Source organism: Castor canadensis, chromosome 4, assembly GCF_047511655.1.
Source record: "Castor canadensis chromosome 4, mCasCan1.hap1v2, whole genome shotgun sequence".
Classification (NCBI taxonomy): domain Eukaryota; kingdom Metazoa; phylum Chordata; class Mammalia; order Rodentia; family Castoridae; genus Castor; species Castor canadensis.
Window position 1 is genome coordinate 26473518 of NC_133389.1, and position 20352 is coordinate 26493869.

The following is a 20352-nucleotide window of genomic DNA, read 5'->3' on the forward strand; positions in this document are numbered from 1 at the left end:
TAACTATTATTGAAAATAGTCAGATTTAAGTAGTTGAAATCATTAAAAGAAAACCCAGAATGGTTTAAAAAAAATTCTGGACCTGGGAATATTTGTATGTTGCTTTAATCACAATACCCAGCCCCCAAAGGCTGCAACATTAGGACTCCAAATCTCCTTTCCAAAGAAGTGATCAGTTATCCAAATAAAAAGCCACCCTACTCCTGGGAAACCATTGTTTAATTTTTGATGAAAAGAAGAAAGTTAACTATTTTAGAAGACATAGTACAAGAGAGATAAGTACTTGAATTTATACCCCCAAAATTACTCTCCCAAGGAAAAAGCCAAACTTTTCTAAGTCTTTGGTTCAGCTCATCATCCTCACAGCAAATATATGCCTTTCTCTGAGTTTTGCATCTGTGAAAACTTTAACTCTTGGTCAAGGTCAGTCTTAGGGCTGTCAACATTTTGAATCTAACAGCCCTAATTCAGGAAGCCTTTCTTCGTGGTCTCAGCCCTCTTGGGTCTCTCCTTCTCTGAGCCTTCAGACTGTTGACAGTCTGCATTTTAGCACAACTGGTGTTCTTTTTCTCAGAGGCAAAGATGTTGTGTGTCATCTTCTCAAGGGAGCATTTTCCCGTGCTTAGTCACAAAGCTCAGAGTTCTACTCCAGGCATGCATGCAGTGAAGAACTACCAAGTGGATAGAGCAGCTGAGCCCATCCCTGCCCCCCACCTAGTGCTGAGTGCTGTGTAGGCTACCACATAGAGCAAACACACCTCCAGTTTCACAGGACCAGGGAACATGTCACAGAAAGCAGCAACTCTGTCCGTTTTTGGCAACCTTTCCAGCCAGCATGGTAGAACTGGCCCCCTCCTCTTGTGCTTGATCTCAGATGCCTAAGTGTCTAACACGTCCCCTATATATGTCCCCTCTCAGTGCTCAGATACCTGGAATTACCTGTACTTGCCTTCTATAGCCTAGGTGATGTGACAGTGAATGCTAGTCTTCCTCATATGCCTTGTGAACTGAGAACAGGGAAGGAGCCTCGCTAGTTAGGACAGCTTAGTGAGGGCTGTGTTTCATCAGCTGGGCCGTAGCTGCAGGATAGGCATATGGCTCTGCTGAGAAGAAGCTCTGATGAGTCTTGAAGGAGACTGAGTGTCTTCTATTGCAGGTGAGAGGTAGATGCCTTGTTACATAGCATGAAGATCAGCAAATCATAGCAGATCCCACCCTATCTGATGGCGTGTTACACCTTTCACCACATACCTGATGAAGGGGATGGAGGATCGTTAATACTTCACAACTGAGGCCCAAAGAAGTGAAGCAACTTGCCTGAGATAGAAATGCCCCTCAAGTCCTCTTAAAGGAAGGTCACTGCATTGTCACTAATACCACTAATATAGGATCCTGCCTGGGCTCTGTGCCCTTACACTGTTTCCCTTTTCATCCATCCACTTTCCCTATAATTTGAGCACCTTCTGCATAAATGTCTGTAAAGCAAAGCATCTTATAGTCAATCCTTTCTGCAAGTTCTATTTTTCTGTAAGCTGTTTTGGCCTCTTGCTCTTCTTCTTCACACTGACACCTTGATGTCATTTTATGACACCCCCAACATGGTTGTACTAGTTTTTTGGTAAAACATTTGAAGGAAGAAACTAGAGGAATTGACTATAAGTTAGAAGGTGAAAGATTCCTGACTTGAAAGTACACCTGCTCATGATGACACTCCCACCATGCCCAAGAACTGTGGACCTAAAACATGTAGAGGGGGAAGGAGCAAGATTGGGTCTTGCCAGGGAAACCCAGACTTCAGATAAATCACTAAGACTTTGTACCTGTTCTTGTCCCTAAAAAAGCGAGTGAAGGAGTGTTAGCTGATCTACCTCCCGTCGACAGCAAAAGGGTAAACTGAGATTTTTGAATGTGATATTGCAGTAGGTAGAATTGATGCCAGTTATTGTGAATTTTGGTTACCCGTGTCATTGCTAACTCTTGGCCATGGTTATGTGCACGATATCTAAAGGCAATTGAGAGGGCAGGAAAATGAACAATCAATAGGAACTGTCGGTTAGAACCAACATCCTGGTTACTCTCCCACTCAGCCCTAGTAACCAACAGATCTTGTGTTTCAGGAATGCTGTCTGGTTTTGACCTGAAGCTGTTACTGCAGAAGGTCAGATGTTCTCCTCTTTTGAAATGATTGCATTTGCCATCTTAAAAATCTTGGGCAACTATGGGTGGGAGGAATGCTGTGAGCAGTGAAAGTGGCACATTTCTACCTGGGGGACAGCATTTCCCAGATGGGGCCAGTAGATTGTATCCAAAGCCTGAGTGTCTGGGAAGCGAACAGTGTTCCTGAGTTTTCGCTTTGTGTCTCAAAGTCGGCAAGTTTTCCTGCCAGCCTAATGAAAGATTGATTTGCTTTCCATTATTGGGTCTTTTCCAGCCCACTAAAGCAAGTCTGTCTTTTGAGAACTCAGATGTGTTTAGAGACCTTATAGATATAATTCATTTGTATCCCAGGATCCAAAGATTTGGACCCATGAATAAAAGAGCACTATTGATGAATTGAGCTGACAGTCGTTGTATGCCTGCTCTGTGCTCAGAGCCAATTACGTGAATCATCTGAGCTATGAGCCTGGTATCTTTGCTTCAACGCCTCAGTCTGAAGCAGGTGTTCCACAGAGCAGCCTCAGATGGTTGGGTGCTTGATGTGTTTGAAGGATCCTGGCATGGCAGGAAAGAATATTGGAATATTGAAGTCTAGTTTGAGCTCTGCAACAAAATCATCCAACTTCTTCCATGGGAAAAGAAGGTAGCAACACCATTCTCAGAGGACATCTCCCGAGGAGATGTGCTGGTATGGAGCAGATGGGGAAAGAACCTACTTCCAGGTGAATTTTCAGGACACATTTCCTAATATGGCCTTTGAATTTGGCCTCAGATGGGGATAGGATCTATGAATGAAATAAGGGCAGGGGATGAAGAGGGGAGAATTTTCATATAAAAACATTAAGAGGAAAGCTGAACAAGCGAGAGCAAGAGTTGTCTGTTTGATTAGAGCCTCTAGGTTTTTGTGTTACTTGGAACTGATGACAGGTCCTTGGTGACTTGTCTTCAGCACTTGTTCTGTCTAATTGGGAGTGGTAAATCTCAGTGAATCAATTTCTCTTCTCTTTGTGGGTATTTGTGTCTCATCTGCCCCTCCACCCCCATCCCCACCCCAGACCTCTCAGATCTTCACAGCCTCACATTGCGTTCCTTGCCGTATGGGTTATCCTTATCTTGTGTGTTAGAGTCTGTACTAGTGGGATTCACAGAGGTTCTGCTGATGCGCCATAGTGAGATTGCAACCCAGATCCATCCTAGTGGTAGCACCTCGTGCCAGTCTCCTGTGTGCTGTCATCAGGAGGTGTGGTGAAGTGGTCAAGAGCTTTGGAAACGGGAGAGGTTTGGGGGGGTGTTGAAGCTAGGGACAAGGATGGGCAGAAGGAATGCACAGAACACTCAGAGTAAAGAGCCAGCTCTTCTGTAATCTAGGTTTTGGTGTGGATGTGGTCATGAAGTGTTCCTTTCTCAGGGTCTTGGCTACTTGGTCAAAAAAAAATTGTATGGATAAATAAATGCTGTCCTTTATTTCCTCAATTCTGTGTCCTCTGAGAATCCTAAAGACATTCCCAAGGCCCTCTACCTAGAGCCCTCATGGAAAGAAAAAAATGGAAACGCTTTTATCCTTAGATCTGTTACTAGAATATGGAGACAGTGTTGACTCTAAACCTCTTCCTGCTAGTTTTGCAGTTGGGCCTCCATCTGCCCCCTCCCCCCCAGATGACTTTTTTCCCCCCAAGAAAGCTGAGTCCTCTGTCACGTACCAAATCCTCAGACCGTATCTGTTGAAACCTTAGTGTCTGTTCCCTTGATCTGGGCACACCTCTGTTTCACTAAGCTTTGTTACTCTTTGGGAAGCACTGTGAAATTGTTTCAGATGCTTGCTTTGACCTGAGCTAGCCTCGTTTATCATATTTTTTTTATTTTAATTTTTTTGTAGAAGCTTTACAAATCTACTTGAGACCTCTTTCGGCCTCTAGAAAGTTTTTTTTTTATTTTTGGCTGGAATATTGGGTCATAGGTGAGATTTCCAAGGCATTTGCCTTCCCCAGGTTGTAGGTTTATGACTCTATGCCCAGAAGGGGTAATCTGTCTCATTTTTAAAGCTACATAGGTAAACCTATGAAAATGGAGCATTAATATTTGCAATTAAAAAAAGCCTACACCAGGATTAGTGTAACATGTTTAATGATATTCATAATTATTGTACTTCATGATAATTTAGTCATGAATATTAAATAGTTGGCATGAACGGTCACAATTAGTAGTACCTTTCCATCTGAGTGCATACTGTGCGCCAGGCTCGGGTGGTTTGTCTACAGTATGTCCTTGTGCTCTGTACCATTTAATCATTGTCAGGTGTCCAAAGTCAGCCTTTCAGTCCCTGTCATCACCCAGTCCTGAGCACCTATCCCATGTACCTCTAGTCCTCAGTTCCTTCGACCAGAATGAAACAGTTTCATCCTGGACCAGGAGGTTGAGAGCTGCTTGCTTTGAGAGGAAAAAAGAGGGAGGCCTGGGGAGGTAGCTCAATGATAGTGTTTAGAGTGCCTATCTAGCATGCAAAAGGCCTGGGTTTAATTCCCACCATCACCACCACCCTCCAAAAAAAGTAAGGGAAGAGGATGAGTCTGGAACACTGTTCCTCTAGGGGTAGCCCCTTACCCTCTAGAGTATGTGCTCCAAAATGAGCAAGGCACATTCAGCTTCAAGCCTCCAAGGAAGAGAACTATGAGATTTCAAGCCAGCAAAACGGACAGGGAAAATCATCCAGTGATTCTCAGGTGCCCCCCCCCAATCCCCCCCCCTGCAGCAGCAACACCATCACTCAGAAGCCTGTTAGAAATGCAAATTCCTGCTGGGTGCTGGTGGCTCACACCTGTAATCCCAGCTACCCGGGAGGCAGAGATCAGAAGGATCATGGTTCGAAGACAGCCTGGGCAAATAGTTTGTGAGACCTTATCTAGAAAAAAACTCATCACAAAAACAGACTGGTGAAGTGGCTCAAGGTGTAGGCTCTGAGTTCAAATTCCAGTACCACAAAAAATGCAGATTCCTGGGCCTCATTCCTGCCCTGCCGAGGCAGACACTGGGCGTGGACTCCATCAACCTGTGGTTGAATAAGCTTGCCAGGAAAGATGCACATTCAAGTTGGAGAAGCAGTGGTCTAGCCACCCTTCCCTCTGCACTTGAGGAGGCCCAGATGGGTGACTTAACCTTGGGTGCTCTGTCGGTTGGCTGCAGCATCTCTCCTGCTACCTAAGGCCCTAAGGTAGAGACAGTCTTCTATTTTACCATCAAGAGTTACACATTTAAAAAGCTGTGGCCTGGAGTACTTGATGCCACTAGTGTTACTGAGGTCTGTGTGAGGCCCTGCTTCATGGTGGTGATGGGAATTCAGAGTGAAAATGAATGTGTATTTCTGTCTCTGGAGGAGAGGCTTAGTTAGCCCAAGGACCCAGCACCGGAGTTGAAGCACCTTTTCTGTAAAGGGCCAGATTATAAAAATCTTAGGCTTTGTGGGCAAGAGGCAAAATCAAGGATGTTATGTAGTTTTTACAAAGGAAACTGATTATTGTTAGGAAAAACACAGCTCACAAAGAAATCTCACGAGACAAGTCTCACGTCCATAGAGCAAAGTTTAATGGCAGGCCCAAACTGCCGGGCTGGCCAGGGAAAAGATGGCTCAGCAGCGACTCTGGGCCAGGCGTGGCTTTTATAGAAGGGGGAGGTTAAGGAAGTTAGCGCATGAGCAGTAGTCTCTGGTAGGGGTGGGGCTGTCTTACAGCTCGGGAATTTCTGTTAAGGGCAGGGCTGTCCTTGGAAGTTTCTCAAGTGAGGTCTGAGGATAAAATGGCCACCGATTTATAAATGGTGACATTATTCTATCAATTATACCGAAAGTTGTCAAAATATTGTAGGAGCTGATGACACAGTAAATACTTAGGGCAGCTCTAATACTCATGATTTTGAAGTAGTGATGAGTATAAATGTTTGATGATACCCAGGAGGCTAGAGCTGCTTTCTTTTAGAGGAAGAGGGATGTCTGGGGAGGTAGCTCATTGGTAGAGTGTCTAGCATGTACAACGCCCTGGGCTTAATCCCACTGCTACACATACACAAAAAAGGGGATTAGGAAAGCTTTACCTAGGGACTGTGTCATAAATTCTGCTAATTCTTCTGTGTGCTTTTGGGTGGATTTTTATTTTATTTATTTATTTATTTTTGTGGTGCTTAGGATCACACTCAGGGCTTCTTGCATGCTAGCAAATGCTCCACCACTGAGCCACATCCCCCGTTCATTTGGTCTGTTTTCAAATGAAGGAAATGAATTAAAGTTAGATTTTAGTGCAAGCACATATGTGACCTTGAGCTCTACCCTAGGACTTGGTGAGAATCTGTGGGGCCCAGGTTAAGAGCCCCTGAAGTGATAGCTAATGTGAAACTGTTTTCCCTGGCTGTAGCCAGTGTTTCTATGTGCCTCTAAGTTCCAAGGCTGACCAGTCTACAAGGTGTTTCCAACCTGTGAGGGAGTCAACAATGTAAATCTGCTTAATGAGGAAACTGCTTTGATTTCAGGGTGATTTATCATAAACCATTAGCTGGAGCCTGAAATTCAAAGTGAAAGTCCCTATTGTCAGTAGCCAGGAAGAGCAGTTAATGCATTCTCAAATTAAAGGGTGTTCAGTGTTGTCAAGCCACTCTGTAAGTTGTTCCGTTGTATATAGGCTGGTATTGAGAAGGAATAAGTTACAAGGTACTTGAATTGCTGGGAGTTTCCTGAGCATGTTTATGTTGTGGCTTATTTAACAAGGATCTTCAGTCTCCAGCAGTAGTGGTTCTTAACCCCAGCAAACCTAATGTTCTAGCAGAACAACAGAATCCCTTGTGGAATTTTGAAGTCAATATCAGGGTCCAGCCTGCACCCACCCCCACCCCCACCCCGCTGCCCCCACCCCCTGCTGAGATTGTGATCAAGCTGGTCTAGTGTAGGACCCAGCAGGGGGAGGGGTTTCATAAGCTGCATTGGTGTTCCCAGTGTCCCAGTGTACAGGTAGGGTGGAGAGCCCCTCTCCAGCCAGCAAATGATGCTTCTTTACAGTCAGAGTGCCAGAGGCCACCAACCTGTCTGTTGGAATCTGAGTGCCTTAATTGTCACTCTTTCTTCTGATCACAGTCTGTGCTTTCCTACCCTTGCCTCTGCTTGGACTGGTCAAATGAGTCACAAAGGGCCTGGAGTGCTGAGGGCTCTTCTTACAGGCCACAGGGTCTCATGCAGGGGAGCACTCATCAGGGCCTAGACACATTCTAGCAGCACTGAGGAGGAATGGATCCAGGAGGGGATAAGATTGGCACAGAAAGGCCAGTTATCTGTGGTGGGATACAGGAGAGGATGAGGAGCAGGGTTTGGAGGACAGATGACAAAATCAAAACAGCCAGCCTGACTTAAAAGACACAGAGAGAAAGGAGTCCAAGGAAAAGACATTGTACTTGAGTGTGTTCTTCACTGGAAAATAGTTCCAGGACCAAATGAAATAGTTAAAAATGTTGATTTGGTCCAGTAAGCTACAAGTATTACAAGTGTATATCATAGTTCACTCCCAGTGACACCTGTAATGTCACTAACCAAACCAGGTCTGTAAATGATAAAGTCACAGTAAACCTTTGCCCTTGTTGCTAACACTCACTTAAACGCACAGGCTTGAGTTCCAAAGAGTGTTTTGGAGATTAGCAGATAATTGCAGCTGGCATTGGGATGTGTCATACATTACAGCCTGGGTCTGGAATCACGGCACAGAGGAGCAGCAGGAGATCTTAGGGATGTCTTCCAGCCCTTGTTTTAAGAGCAAAGAAGCTGATGCATTCCCGTTCACACTGAGGAGCCCCTACCCAGGGCTGGGACTTGGTGTACCCCTGCTTGCCTGCCAGGAAGAGATGGGCTGGGTGGAGCTCCACAGTTTTTGTTTTTGTTTTGATGCCATCACACCTGAGATGGAGATGGCCCCTTGGGAGCTGCAAGTAAGCAGAAGGGACAGATTCATTTTGCGGCTGCCTATATCATGCTACACTAGGAGGTTTATAATTAGAACTTGGTGCTCCAAGGGCCACTGTGATATTTGGATATTGAATGCACTAAGTTCTTACCTTTTACACTGTCAGTTTATTTTCATCTTATTAAGCAGACACTCAGACTCTGCTAAACACCGAGTAAGTAGTTTCAATGTGTATTTATGCTGGCCTTCTTGAATGGTTTGTGCTGAGTTCTGGGCTGGGCCCGAGCACAGTCCTGGCAGGGAGGGGAGAGTGTGGTAGTGCAGTGTGCCAGTGGATGATGGCAGAGGTCCTCAGGGATGTCCCACTGCCACCCTCACAACTGGAGGACCAGGCCTGCAGGACCCTCACACAGAGCCCTTTGTTTAGGTGTCCAGCTATCCAACTGCACTCTTTCCTCTGCACATAACCTCCTTTCTCCATAGCCTGACTCTTCCTCCTTGATGCTGCCCCCAACCTAACTCCCCTCACTGTAAATAGGCTTTCGTAGCTTTATGTTAATACGGTTTTGTATCTCTAGACTTAATGCTTCATTTTGCTTATTTGAATTTCTTTAAAAAATAAATAGTATCCCACCATATTTAGTCTTATCATTTTGAAGTCAGCCTTGCTTCTAGGCTTCAGTCTGGCTATATTTTCCTGGTCTGTTTCCCCTGTTTTTAACACTGTCCATGGTCCAGATACAGAGACCTTATGAACAGAAATTTGTAAGTTTTCTATTGTCTCTCATGCTCTCTCCCCCTGCCCCACCCTTTTAGTAGATGGTCTGTGTTTCAGTGCTGGTGTTGACAATATAATTAGAGAGTAGGCAGGCAAGAAACAGTAGATTGATTATCCCCATAGTGAACAGAATATATTCTACTGGCATATGCAGGTTTTCAGATGATTTGTCACTACAGGAGGAAACAATAGAGAGGCTTAGTGATGTGTTCGGAGACGGGCATCCTTCTTGCTGTGTGTTGGCAAGCCAGGCTTCCCCTCCTTCCTGTTCTGTACTTGTGCTGTGTGTCAGGAGCCTAAGCACCTCTTCATCTGAGTTTCCAGTTTAGGGAAGTGGGTATGTTCCCGTTGAGGCTTGGGGCTCCACACTGTCAATCCTTTTTGGGCAGTTAAGCAGTGGGAAAGCTCCCCACAGCATATGGCAAGGAATACCAGGTTTGGTTTTGTAGGCAGGAAATTTGTACAACTCTAGGGGGCTCTGGCCAGTGGATTCAGCCTGAGCTACCACATTTGATATTCCTGGCCATGGGCTCTTAACACAGTCCAGGTGCTGGCCTGCCCATCCAAGTCCTTGGGTCTGAGATTGGCCATCTTATCGGGGGGACCAGGCTTCTGAAATGACTCCCTGGCTGATCAGCAGTGCTCTCCTTTGAGTATGGAACTCAGGAGCCTGGACAGCCCTCTGAAATACTCTTCTTACCGGATTCCCCTTACTTTCCTCCCTCCAGAATTAAGCAGAGAGGTTGATTTTGTTCATGAGCTTGAAAGTGCTGCAGTATTTGGTAGGAAACTTGCAGGAGGAATAGGGTGACTTAGGAACAATTAACTCACCTCTCAGGTGTCAAATAAGAGGATCCAGTGTGAGCTGGGAAGGTGGGTGTGTGCTCCCTGGTCATCAGGTGATTTTGCTGGAAGCAGCAAAATGGCTGAGATCCCTTACTTTGGAATCCTGGTCTCTTTGTCTTAGACACAGCCTTCAGGGGGCATTTCCTGTTTGCAATAGTGCATGATTTCCAGAAGGCTGCTCTGAGCTGAATGACAGCTGGACACTAAATTTCTTGGCCATGATTTACTTTCTGTAAAGGGAATTTCACTGAACTCAAGAGAAAAGAATTTATTGAAAAGCAGTTTGGCCCAGATTGCCAGCTAAGTCATCTCTGTAATTAGGCTGAATGGATGTAGCCTCATATTAGATGTATTTTTGAGTGACGTTGAGTGGGATTCCATACTTATCAATATGTCCCCCAGATCCAGTCCTAGATACCTGAAACTTGGAACCAAATGCTTTTCCTTACTTGTATAACCTGTTAGAATTTTAGTTGTGGAATTATTGAATGTCAGAGATAGACACCATCACTTGGGATTCCACGTCACAACTCTCCACTTTAGAAATGAAAAGATGGAAGGTCAGACAAAGGAAGTGACCCAAAGTGATACAACAAATAAAATACCCATGCAAGGACTGAAATTAGTTAACCTAGTACAAAGCAAAGCTTCAGGAGATTGGGAAATAATTGTCTTCTGGAATGCATAGGTAGGGATCATGGGTAGCACTTCAGCAGCAGGTGTATATTGACGTGGTCTCAGTAGAGGGAATACCATGAAAGAAGTGGAGAGAGAGGGTGCAGTCCATTGTGGCTGAGGCATAAAACGATTATCTTTTTAAGAAGTAAAGTGATTTTACATAATCTTGCAGCAGATATGTAAGATGTGAAGTTTCCTCTGTAATGTGCTTAAATGACTAACAGGATGTGGATGACAGAACCCAGCACTCAGCAGATCCAGTGTTCTTTCACTTTGTCCCAAACCTATGAAGGGCTTTGTTAGACATCGTGGAGGGGTTCAAGTGCTCAGCTAAGGCGTTTGGACTTGACTTCAGTAAGCAAGCTATGAGTATCTATTTAAATTTGAGTGCTTTAGAAATTTAATCTGGCAGGACTGTTAAGATGAATTAGAGACCATGGTACCTAAATCAAGATGACTACTCAGAACACCTTGGGCTTCAGCGGTCCACATCCTAAGAGATTGTCCTAAGAGATTGTGCTGAGATGAGTTAACTCCCTGTCCCAAGTAACTGGGATTACAGGCATTAACCACAATGCCCAGCCTCTACTTTCTGTTTTAAAGGCATTAACTATAGAAGTGTTCTTACCTATTTTGGGATGTCATTTTCCGGCCTTCCATTTAGTGTTACTCAAATCCCTTTTGTTGAAGTTGACAGCTGTTTTATCCAATTTCTAGGAAACTTGAGGCAATATTATGCCCTTGTGCTATAGCTACATGAATAGAAATGTTTAAGTCTGTGACTGCCAGCATACTGTGCTCAGTGCAAGAGAAAGAGAGATCCTTGTTCTTGAGGAAATTATAGCTTGCACAGTGACACCGGATGGGCAAGCTGAAGAAACACAGATGGTATATCACTGAACGGGCGCATGTGTCAATTCTCGGGATGTACGTGAGGGAGTAATGTAGGGCACTGCTCCCAGTGAGGGTCAGAAACATGGCTGGTCCTCCACTGGGTGACAGAGGGCATATGCCATTCGTAAGCCCTGCTCAGATCTGCTCTCTTCCTCCTGCTTTCAGGTCTTGTGTGAGCCTGTAAATGAGGGCAGACTATTTTTACTCTGACACTCCACATTTATCCCTGGAAGCAGGAGAGATGCCTCTCATCAGGGTCAACGCCTCATCAGACAGAGTCCCTGGAAGGCAGCAGAGCCTTTCTGGTCAGTGCCTGACCTGACCAGAGCTTTTTCCCTTCCAGAGATGAGAAGAACCAGTCCATCATAGTCAGCGGGGAGTCTGGAGCCGGGAAGACCGTATCAGCCAAGTATGCCATGCGCTATTTTGCCACAGTTGGTGGCTCAGCCAGTGAAACCAACATCGAAGAGAAGGTCCTGGCATCCAGTCCCATCATGGAGGTAAAGTCTTCCTCAGTGCCTGCTGGGTGTTGAGTGCAGCATGACTGAGAATCCTTGAAGCAGCTTACCTAGGCAGCATCCACACCTCTCTCTGAGAGTCCTTGTCCATGGCTGGGAAGAAACAGTGACATTGCTTCTGAAACCTCAGATTGGAGGATATTAATGCCTGGTTGTGTCTTTCAAGCCCCCAGTATTGGCTGGAGTGTCCTCTGCTGCATGCTGTGGTACGCCTTACCTTCTGTCCGCCTTCCCTACTGCCATTCTGTGACAGTATTGCACCGAAACTGCTAGATGCTTTGATGGGGCCACTGAATCAGAAGGGCAATTTTCATGGTGGGAGAGGGGCAAAGAAGTCTAGGGAAAATATTCTTCCTCCCCCTCCTCAACCAAAAAGTATTTAGGCATTTTGTCCTGGGAAGAGTGGGAGGAGTCAAAGCAAATGTGATAACAGGTCTGTGTCTTCACTCCTTGTCTGAATCATCCAGGCTTCATGAGAGAGGCCTGGGCTGGGTGGCTCAGGACAGTTGAGTTAGTGCAGGCTACAGAAGTTTCCTTAGAATTAGATCTTGCTATAACTAATCATGTTTTAGGGTCAGAATGCCATTTACTCTGAGAGAGTAGGGTAAGCAGCTTCACAGCCCCTCTGCCAGCTTTGATGCCACCTTTGAAGCCTAGTCTCTTCCCTATTGCCTGGGTTGCAGCTAGGTTTCGAAGGGACCTTTCTGCCAGCTGTGAACACCCCTTTGTTTTTGGTAAGAAGAAGTAGAGTTGAGAGCTCAAGCTGTTGCATCAGGTAGCATCAGGTTTTCCTGAGAAGCTCTGGACCCCATCAACCGAGAATCAAGGCACCACACTGGTTGGTCTTTCAGGTTAGTTTGGAGAAAGAACTTGCCTGAACCTTCCCTGGTCCCCTCTCCCCTCTTGTCTCCCTTTTTCTTTACCAAGTGCAAGAGTTAAACTTGACTCTCAATTCATAGAAGTTCGTTGGTTATTCAAGAAAAATCTCCTGCCTTCAGAGTTGCATTATCTAGAGAAATTTTATTCTCTGAGTGATAGGATAGGATATCATCTATGTGTAAGAATTTAACAAAAGTGAGTTTCGGTATCCTTAAAGGAATCGGAAAATGGTTAATACAGTTAAAGGCATTTTTACCAAATATAAAAAAGAGAAATTTTCATTTATTCTGAAACTACAGGATGATAAGTATTACCCAGAAGGCTTGGTAAAACCCAGATTGCTGGACATCATAGCTGAGGTTTTTAATTCAGAAGGTCTAGAAAGGAGCCCAATCACTAATTTGTATTTCTCATAAGTTTCTGCATGGTGTTGATGCTGCTTGTCTGGGTATAACACTTGCAGAACTATTGACCTATCAAAAAGTTAGGAAGAGATCACTGGAAAGTGTGAAGGAATCCCCTGTAGTACTGTGGCCTGCTGATAATCATGCCACATCTTGCTGTGTCTCCTTCCAGCCTTCTCAGTGAATAGTATAGCATAAGCCTGTTTCCACATCATTCAGTTAAATTGGATTTTGTGAATTGTCTTATTGGCCACAAACATGGATTAGTAATTAGCCTTGTTTAGTAGAAATCATTAAATAGTACAAGGGAGTTTTGTGAAAATTTCATAGAAATGTAAAGCATACTTTTAACACATCCACCCTCAATATTCCCTTAAGCCTCCCCTTGTCTTTCCCCTTTTTCAAACAGTATTTTGTGAGTTTCATTATGATACATAAATATAGCATGATATGTAATACATCTATTATGTAATGTACTTCTAACCTCTTGGTTCCCTAGGAACACTTCCTTTTTCCCTCCCCCTCACTGATTCCCCCTCAATAGTTGCCCTTTTACACTCATGGCTCACTATTTTTCTTAGACCTAGAATTCACATGGGTGAAAACATGCAATATTTGGATTTCCAGACTTGCTTATTTCACTCAACATGGTGATCTCCACTTCCATATGACCGTTTCATGGATCTTTATTGCTAAATAATACTCTATTGTGTATACATACCACATTTTCTTTGTCCATTCATTGTTCGATGGGCACCTAGGTTGACCCCACAGCTTGGCTTTTGTGAACAGTGCTGCTATAAACACTCTCATATGTTGATTTACACTCCTTTGGGTATATGCCCGAGAGTGGGATAGCAGGGTCATAAGGTAGGTGTATTTTTAGCTTTTTCGATGTGTCACCATATTATCATGAAGGTTGCACCTGTTTACCTTCCCAGCAACATGGTACAGGGTTCCTTTACCCTGTGTCTTTGCCAGCATTTGTTGTTGTTTGCTTTCTTGACTGGTGTGCATAGAATCTGTGTCATTTTGGTTTTCACTTCTTTTATGGTTAAGGGTGTTGAGCATTTCTTCATGTGTTTTTCATCCATTTGTGCTTCTTAGAACTAATTAACTTGTCCTTTATTAATTGCATTGTTTGTTCTTTTGGTCTTTAATTTTTTGAGCTTTGTATATTCTGGATATTAATCCTTTATTAGAGGACTGGCTGGCAAAGATTTTTTTCCCCCATTCTGTGGGTTATCCCTTCATTGTGGTAATTGTTTCCTTTGTGCAAAAGCTTTTTAGCTTGATGCAGTCCCATTTGTCAATTCTTGCTGAATAAGACATAAGGAAAATGTTTTAAAACCTTTTTATTGTGGCAAAATATGCATAGCAAAAAAAATACCACTTAAGCATTCACTTCAGTGGTATTAGGTACAGACATTGCTGTCATCTATTTCCAAAACTTTTTCAGCATTGCAAATGGAAATGCTGTCTCCATTGAGCAGTAACTTCCTGTTCCCCCCATCTGTGGTAACCTGTCTTTAACTTCTTGTTCCAGGGACCTCATGCAGTTGGAATCATATAATATTTGTCCTTCTGTGTCAACTTAATTCACTTCACCTGATGTTTTCACGGTTCATCTATGTTTTAGCATATATCAGTGCTTTGCTGTTTTTTATGGCTGGATAATATTTCATTGCATTGATGTACCACATTTTGTTGATCCATTCTTCTCTTGATGGTTATTTGGGTTGTTTCTACCTTTTGACTCTTGTGAATAGAGCTGCCATGGACAGTGGACAGCATGTACCTATTTGAGTTCCTGTTTGGGGAAATTAAAAAAAATTATGGTGGCTAGAAATTGTCTAAAGTTTCCAATATACATTATGACCTGGGGGAGCAGGATGCTTTGGCATGGGAGAAATGTAAGAACCACATGCACACCCCAAATACAAAGGATTTTGTGTAGTTGTAAGTACCTGCTCCAGTGGTTTGGGCTGAAAACATTAACTCTCTGTCTTGTGCAAGTTGGTACTTTAGAAACAATATGATAAGTCCTGAGGGCTGGTTCCATCAAATGTCACATTTTGCCATGGCAGGACTGTCTTGAGCTGTTAGGAAGTGTTATCTTTGAGAGAAAGCTTGGATAGAAACAGGGAGGGGAAGATGAACAGGGAGGGGAACACAAGCCGCCTGGAAGAAGCCTGAGTGGGATTAGAAAGAGTGTTGCCATGCAGGGAATAAGAAACTTTTGTACTGCCAGTTGTGAAAACACAACTTTTCAGGTGTTCCGAATTTAACTGGGCCCTTGTGTCAGGAAGTCCAGTGAGCCTGTGGCTCCTCAGAGGAAGGTAACCAGCACAGGCGTGTCTTAGTCAGGGACGGCTGATTACTGATTACTCTGCCCCTGTCCCTGGGAAGAGTGGCACCTCCCCATGAGCAATCAGTTAGTCATGTCATCGTCTCCCTGCTTCTGCAGCATCCCAGCAACTGCAAGGTGCCTGCTGGGAGGCTGAGGACAGCCTGTAGAAGTAGAATTCCCAGTGGGCTGCACTAAGTGGCAACTGTTGAAATTAGGCAACTTGTGGATGAGTTGGAATTGGCTGGGGCAGATTGAGATGAATTACTGTCAGAGCCAGTGCACTGTGACCCCATTCTGTTTAAGAGCTTGTCAACATCCCAGGAGAGATTTGTTCACAAGTCTGTGCTAATTAAAAGAACATTGCTAATCAAGAGACAGTAGTAGCAGGGATAGAACCCAAGTACAAGTCAGGGGGTCACGTGGCTTCTTGGGATGACAGGAACCTCCTGGCATATAGCTCCATGAAACACCGAAACTCCACCCTACCGAAAGAGGGGAACTAGGGGTATGGTGAACAAAAATGATAGTAACTAAGACCAGAGGGACAAATCTCAGGTTTAAAAAAAAGGCTGAGAAAGCCTGGAACTATTAACCCATTCATACAAGAATCTGCCCCCAGATTCTTACCTCCTCTTGTGTTCTCCCATGCATCGACACACTTTAGCACTTCAACTGTCCATTGTCTGATGCACCCTTGTCCCTTTGTCCAAACTGTATTCAAAAATAGAATACCTTCTCCTTCTCTGCTGGTAGAATTCTACTCACTTTAGGAACCACTTCAATTTTTACTTCCTGAGTCTTTCCCATTCTCCTGTGCCTGACCAATTGCTCCCTTCTCTGCATTTCCATATTGCTCAATGTCTACCTCTTTACAGTACAATACAATTACATTGAAATTTTTCCAGTCCGTTAGTGTTAGTCTGTATTTCTCTTTGTCTAAACAACAAAGAATATGGTAAAGGGCCTTATTGCCATTTTACAAATTAAGGCATTTGAATTTTGTGAAATTTGAGATTAAAATTTTGAACTTTGGATTTATTCATTGAAACTAGATTGCCCCTTAGAATTTTCCACAAATTGTCCTTTGCTGGTTGTATCCTCATATGTTCAACATGCTCCTTTGTCCCCTGTGTTTACTGTAAAAGGGTAGTAAAATTTAGAGGCTTGTCAAGGTGTTCCATTTTACAAGAATCTTTGCTCGGGAGGCCAGTGGGCCTCCATGAGGAGGCACAGAATATCTACCTGTCTTTTTGTGATGTCAGCAGCCATCAGGAATGTCTAGATCTATTAGTTTATCAGAGATTACGAGATGGTGATATTCTGAGTGTTTTTCCTCCCACATTGATTAGGTAGAACAAATCCATGAAGAGAAATTGCCCTCACGAACCATTTAGTTTCCCCAAGATGCCGTTTTTTTAGTGGGAGGAAACACTGATTTTGCTCATGGTTTCAGAGGGTTCAGTCCTTGGTGCTGGGCCTCTTGTGCTTTGGCAGAACATCATGGCAGCAGGAGCTTATAGCAGAAGAGGTTCTTTACCTCGTGGTGGACAGGAGATGGAGAGTCCCTGAGATGGAGTTTACATGGGAAAGTTAAGGTACATGTTGGATTCCCTACTTAGTAAATTCAGGGTAAAGAGCAGGTTCCCCAGCATCTTCATGAAAAAATAAGTGAGCGTTGGTATTTTGTCTTCACCTTTGATTCAGGTTGACCATTGAGCTGCAGAACTTGCCCATGTTTGTAGCTGCTTTCCATCTGATGTGGGTGGTAGAGAACTGGGAGACAGAGTGCATGGAATGAATGCCCTGACTTCAGACCCAAGTGTATCAACACTCAGCTTCCTGGCCATGTGACCTTAGGCATATTGCTTGACCTTCCTGAGGCTAAGTTTTCCTAAAAGTGTAATGAAGGGTAATAATGCCTGTCACAGGGTTCTTATCATGATTAAACAGGATGTTAAGCACCAGCACATGGCTCATGTTGGAGGCCTCAGAAATGCAAACGTTACCTAACATTTCAGAGAATGCAGTCTTCTTTTCCATCTTCCAAACAGAACTGCCTCGCTGAGGTACAACTGTGTGACTCAAGTGCCATTGTCCTGTGGGCCTTGCAGGGTCAGACCTTTGTCTGTGCTGAGCAGTAGAAGGGTGCTGGAGAAGTGCTGTGGAACATGGAGGGCCAATTGCATGTAGCATGAGGGAGAGGGGAGGTGCAGGGCCTGGGAAAGCAAATGGCAGTAGGAGCTCCCCTCGCCTGGGGGAAGGAGGTCAGGGAAGTCCAGCCTGCCTGCCCTCAGGTGGAGACTTGAAGGAAGAAAAGGAACCAGTTTGGTTAGGGAGCCCAGGGGAAGTGTTCCCAGAAGAAGGAACTGCCTATGTGAAACTTGGCTGAGGGCAGATAGGGCTTTTGAGAAAGAAAAGAGTTGTCTAAGATTTAGAAGCTGAGTAGTCAATGGCAAGAGTCATGAGAGACAGAATCCTGCCAGGCACAGGAGCTGTGCTGAGGATTTATGACTGTCTCAAAGGGCAGTGGGAGCTGTTGGCATTTTATACAACAGCTCTATGATCAGGCTCGATCTTCACAAGAACCACCCTGGCAGCGAAGAGGGATTGACAGCAGGAAATGAGCAGGAGCAGAAGACCCAGAGAAAGACTAGTGAAACTGTCCAGGGCAGAGATGATGGTGACATGGGCTGAGGCCATGGCAGTAGGACAGAGAAGTGGGATGCTACTGCAGCATCTGGGATGTAGTACATCCGTACCTGGAGGCTGGCACCTGGAAAGGAAGAGCAGAGCCAGCCAGTTCTGGGCCACACTGTTCCCTCAGACAGAGGTAGGCCCAGACTTATGTGAGCAGAAGGTCAGTGACCCCAGGCCTCACTCTGCTCACCTCCAAAGCAGGAGCAGTATGGTTTACCTTTTGGAGACTTCACAGGGCATCTTCATGAGTGTTAGAGGTCATCCTTTTGACCTTTGGAGCAGTGGTGATGTGCTTTTAGCTACGCCACTAGCCTGGTTAGTAAGAGAGGCTGCTGAGCTTTCTGGGGTTTGGGGTGTCGCAGATACTAGCAGTTATATTTAGACTCAGCTGGGATTTTGGGCTTTTCTTTCAGTCTCTTTGTGCATTGTATTTTGTAGATCACTGAAGTTTCACCAGATACTTTTCAAGTATTGTAACTACCCAAAATACATACTGGGTGCTAGAGGCTTATGCCTCTAATCCAAGCTACAGGAAGATTGTGGTTCCAAGCACTCAGGGAACCAGTTTGCACAACCACATCTCAATGGAAGAAGCAGGGTGTGGTGGCGTGTGCCTGTTACCCCAGCTCAGCTATGTGGAAAGCGTAAAATAGGAGGATCACAGTCCAGGCCGCCTGGGCAAAAAGCAGGAGGACCCTATGTCCACAACAAACAGAACTACAGGCATAGTTCAAGTGGTAGAGTGTCTGCCTACTAAGCGTGAAGCCCTGAGGTCAAACACCAATACCATCAAAAAGAAAAAAAACAGAAGGAAATGTGCAAAAAGGATTAAAACATTAACATATTATCAATGCATTAGTGACTTTCAAAAAGTGAATATTCATAGAGTGAGACTTATTTACTCATTTTTAAAGGTACTGTCTAGTGTTTTGAACTGTTTCCTGCACAGGAAGTGATACCAAGAAGGGGATAACTTCCTGATTTGTCCTAACAATGGGTGGGGGGAGGGGATCAACTGGTGGTCTGTTTCTAAGAAGTACCATTTATCAGTTGGGAGTAACATTTGACTGCCTGGCTACAGAGATCTGATCACAGTAGATGAAACATGGGAAGGCTGGTTTTCCTCACAGAAACTTGAGAACTAATGAGCACTACTATTGCTCTTGTGGCTTCAGGATGTTAGACTGGATTCTCGGGTTCTCTAGGCCTTTTCTTTGATGACTGCTATGGTTGTAGCCATCACAGGTGCATTCCAGGCAGAGAGGAGAAGGAAGAGAGGAAGGACAATGGGAGGGGGAGAGAGGGGGAAGACATCCTAGCTGGTTTATCTCCACTTAAAGAGCCCATTAATAAACTTCAAACTCTCACCAGCTATCCTTAGGAGCAAAGGAGGCTGGAGAATGAAGTTGATTCATTCTCCAGAACTCATCAGAATTTCTAATTCGTTCTGTTGCTATTGCTGTAGCGAGATGTTTTGTAAGTGAGGAGGAGTGAGAGAAGGGGGACAGCAGCCACCCCAAACTTACAGTCCTGAAATCAAGAAAACCCTTGTGTTTTTTATGCATACTTCTTGTCATCGTGGTTCTGTCCAGGCCATTGGGAACGCCAAAACCACACGCAATGACAACAGCAGCCGCTTTGGGAAGTACATTCAGATCGGCTTTGACAAAAGGTACCATATCATCGGGGCCAACATGAGGACCTACTTGCTTGAGAAGTCCAGGGTGGTCTTCCAGGTGAGTGGTAGGCTTTTGTTTTCATTATGTGAGTGAGTGATACCTCACTCCCTGTGCCCACAGCGCAGACCATCTTTCAAGCCTGGAATTGGATGTACTTGTTGTGATGGTTTTCTTTATTTTCCTTTATCCTTCTGCCTATTCCATCCATTCAGATGGAATAGGCAGAAGGCCTCAATCTTTGTACAGTACTGCTTTTTGATTCAATCGGCAAATATTCTGAAGACTTATTGTCAAGCCAACCTTGGGCTTGACTCCAGAAATATAGTATAGAACAAGGCAGTCCTTTTCGACATGGATTTTGCAGTCTCAGGATCAGGGAATGTCACAGAGCCATGGAAACCTTTTTATTTGGTAGGTTAAAGTATGTATATATATATATATATAAAATACATGTATGTATGCATATGTGTACATGTCTATGTATGCATATATACTTGTGCACCTAGTTTCCTTCTTCTGTAACTGGTTCTTGGTAGTTTGTT

General features: G+C 44.4%; 1 protein-coding gene across 4 annotated transcripts in view; it reads left to right on the top strand.

Moving 5' to 3' along the window:
- Positions 1–20352, top strand: part of Myo5b (myosin VB) — a 327773-nt gene that overhangs the window by 155286 nt on the left and 152135 nt on the right. For all 4 annotated transcript variants that reach the window (XM_074069843.1, XM_074069844.1, XM_074069845.1 and 1 more), the window contains exons 5-6: positions 11627–11783; positions 19724–19867. In XM_074069843.1, the coding sequence (XP_073925944.1) occupies positions 11627–11783; positions 19724–19867 (301 nt within the window). The remainder of the gene's footprint in view (positions 1–11626; positions 11784–19723; positions 19868–20352) is intronic.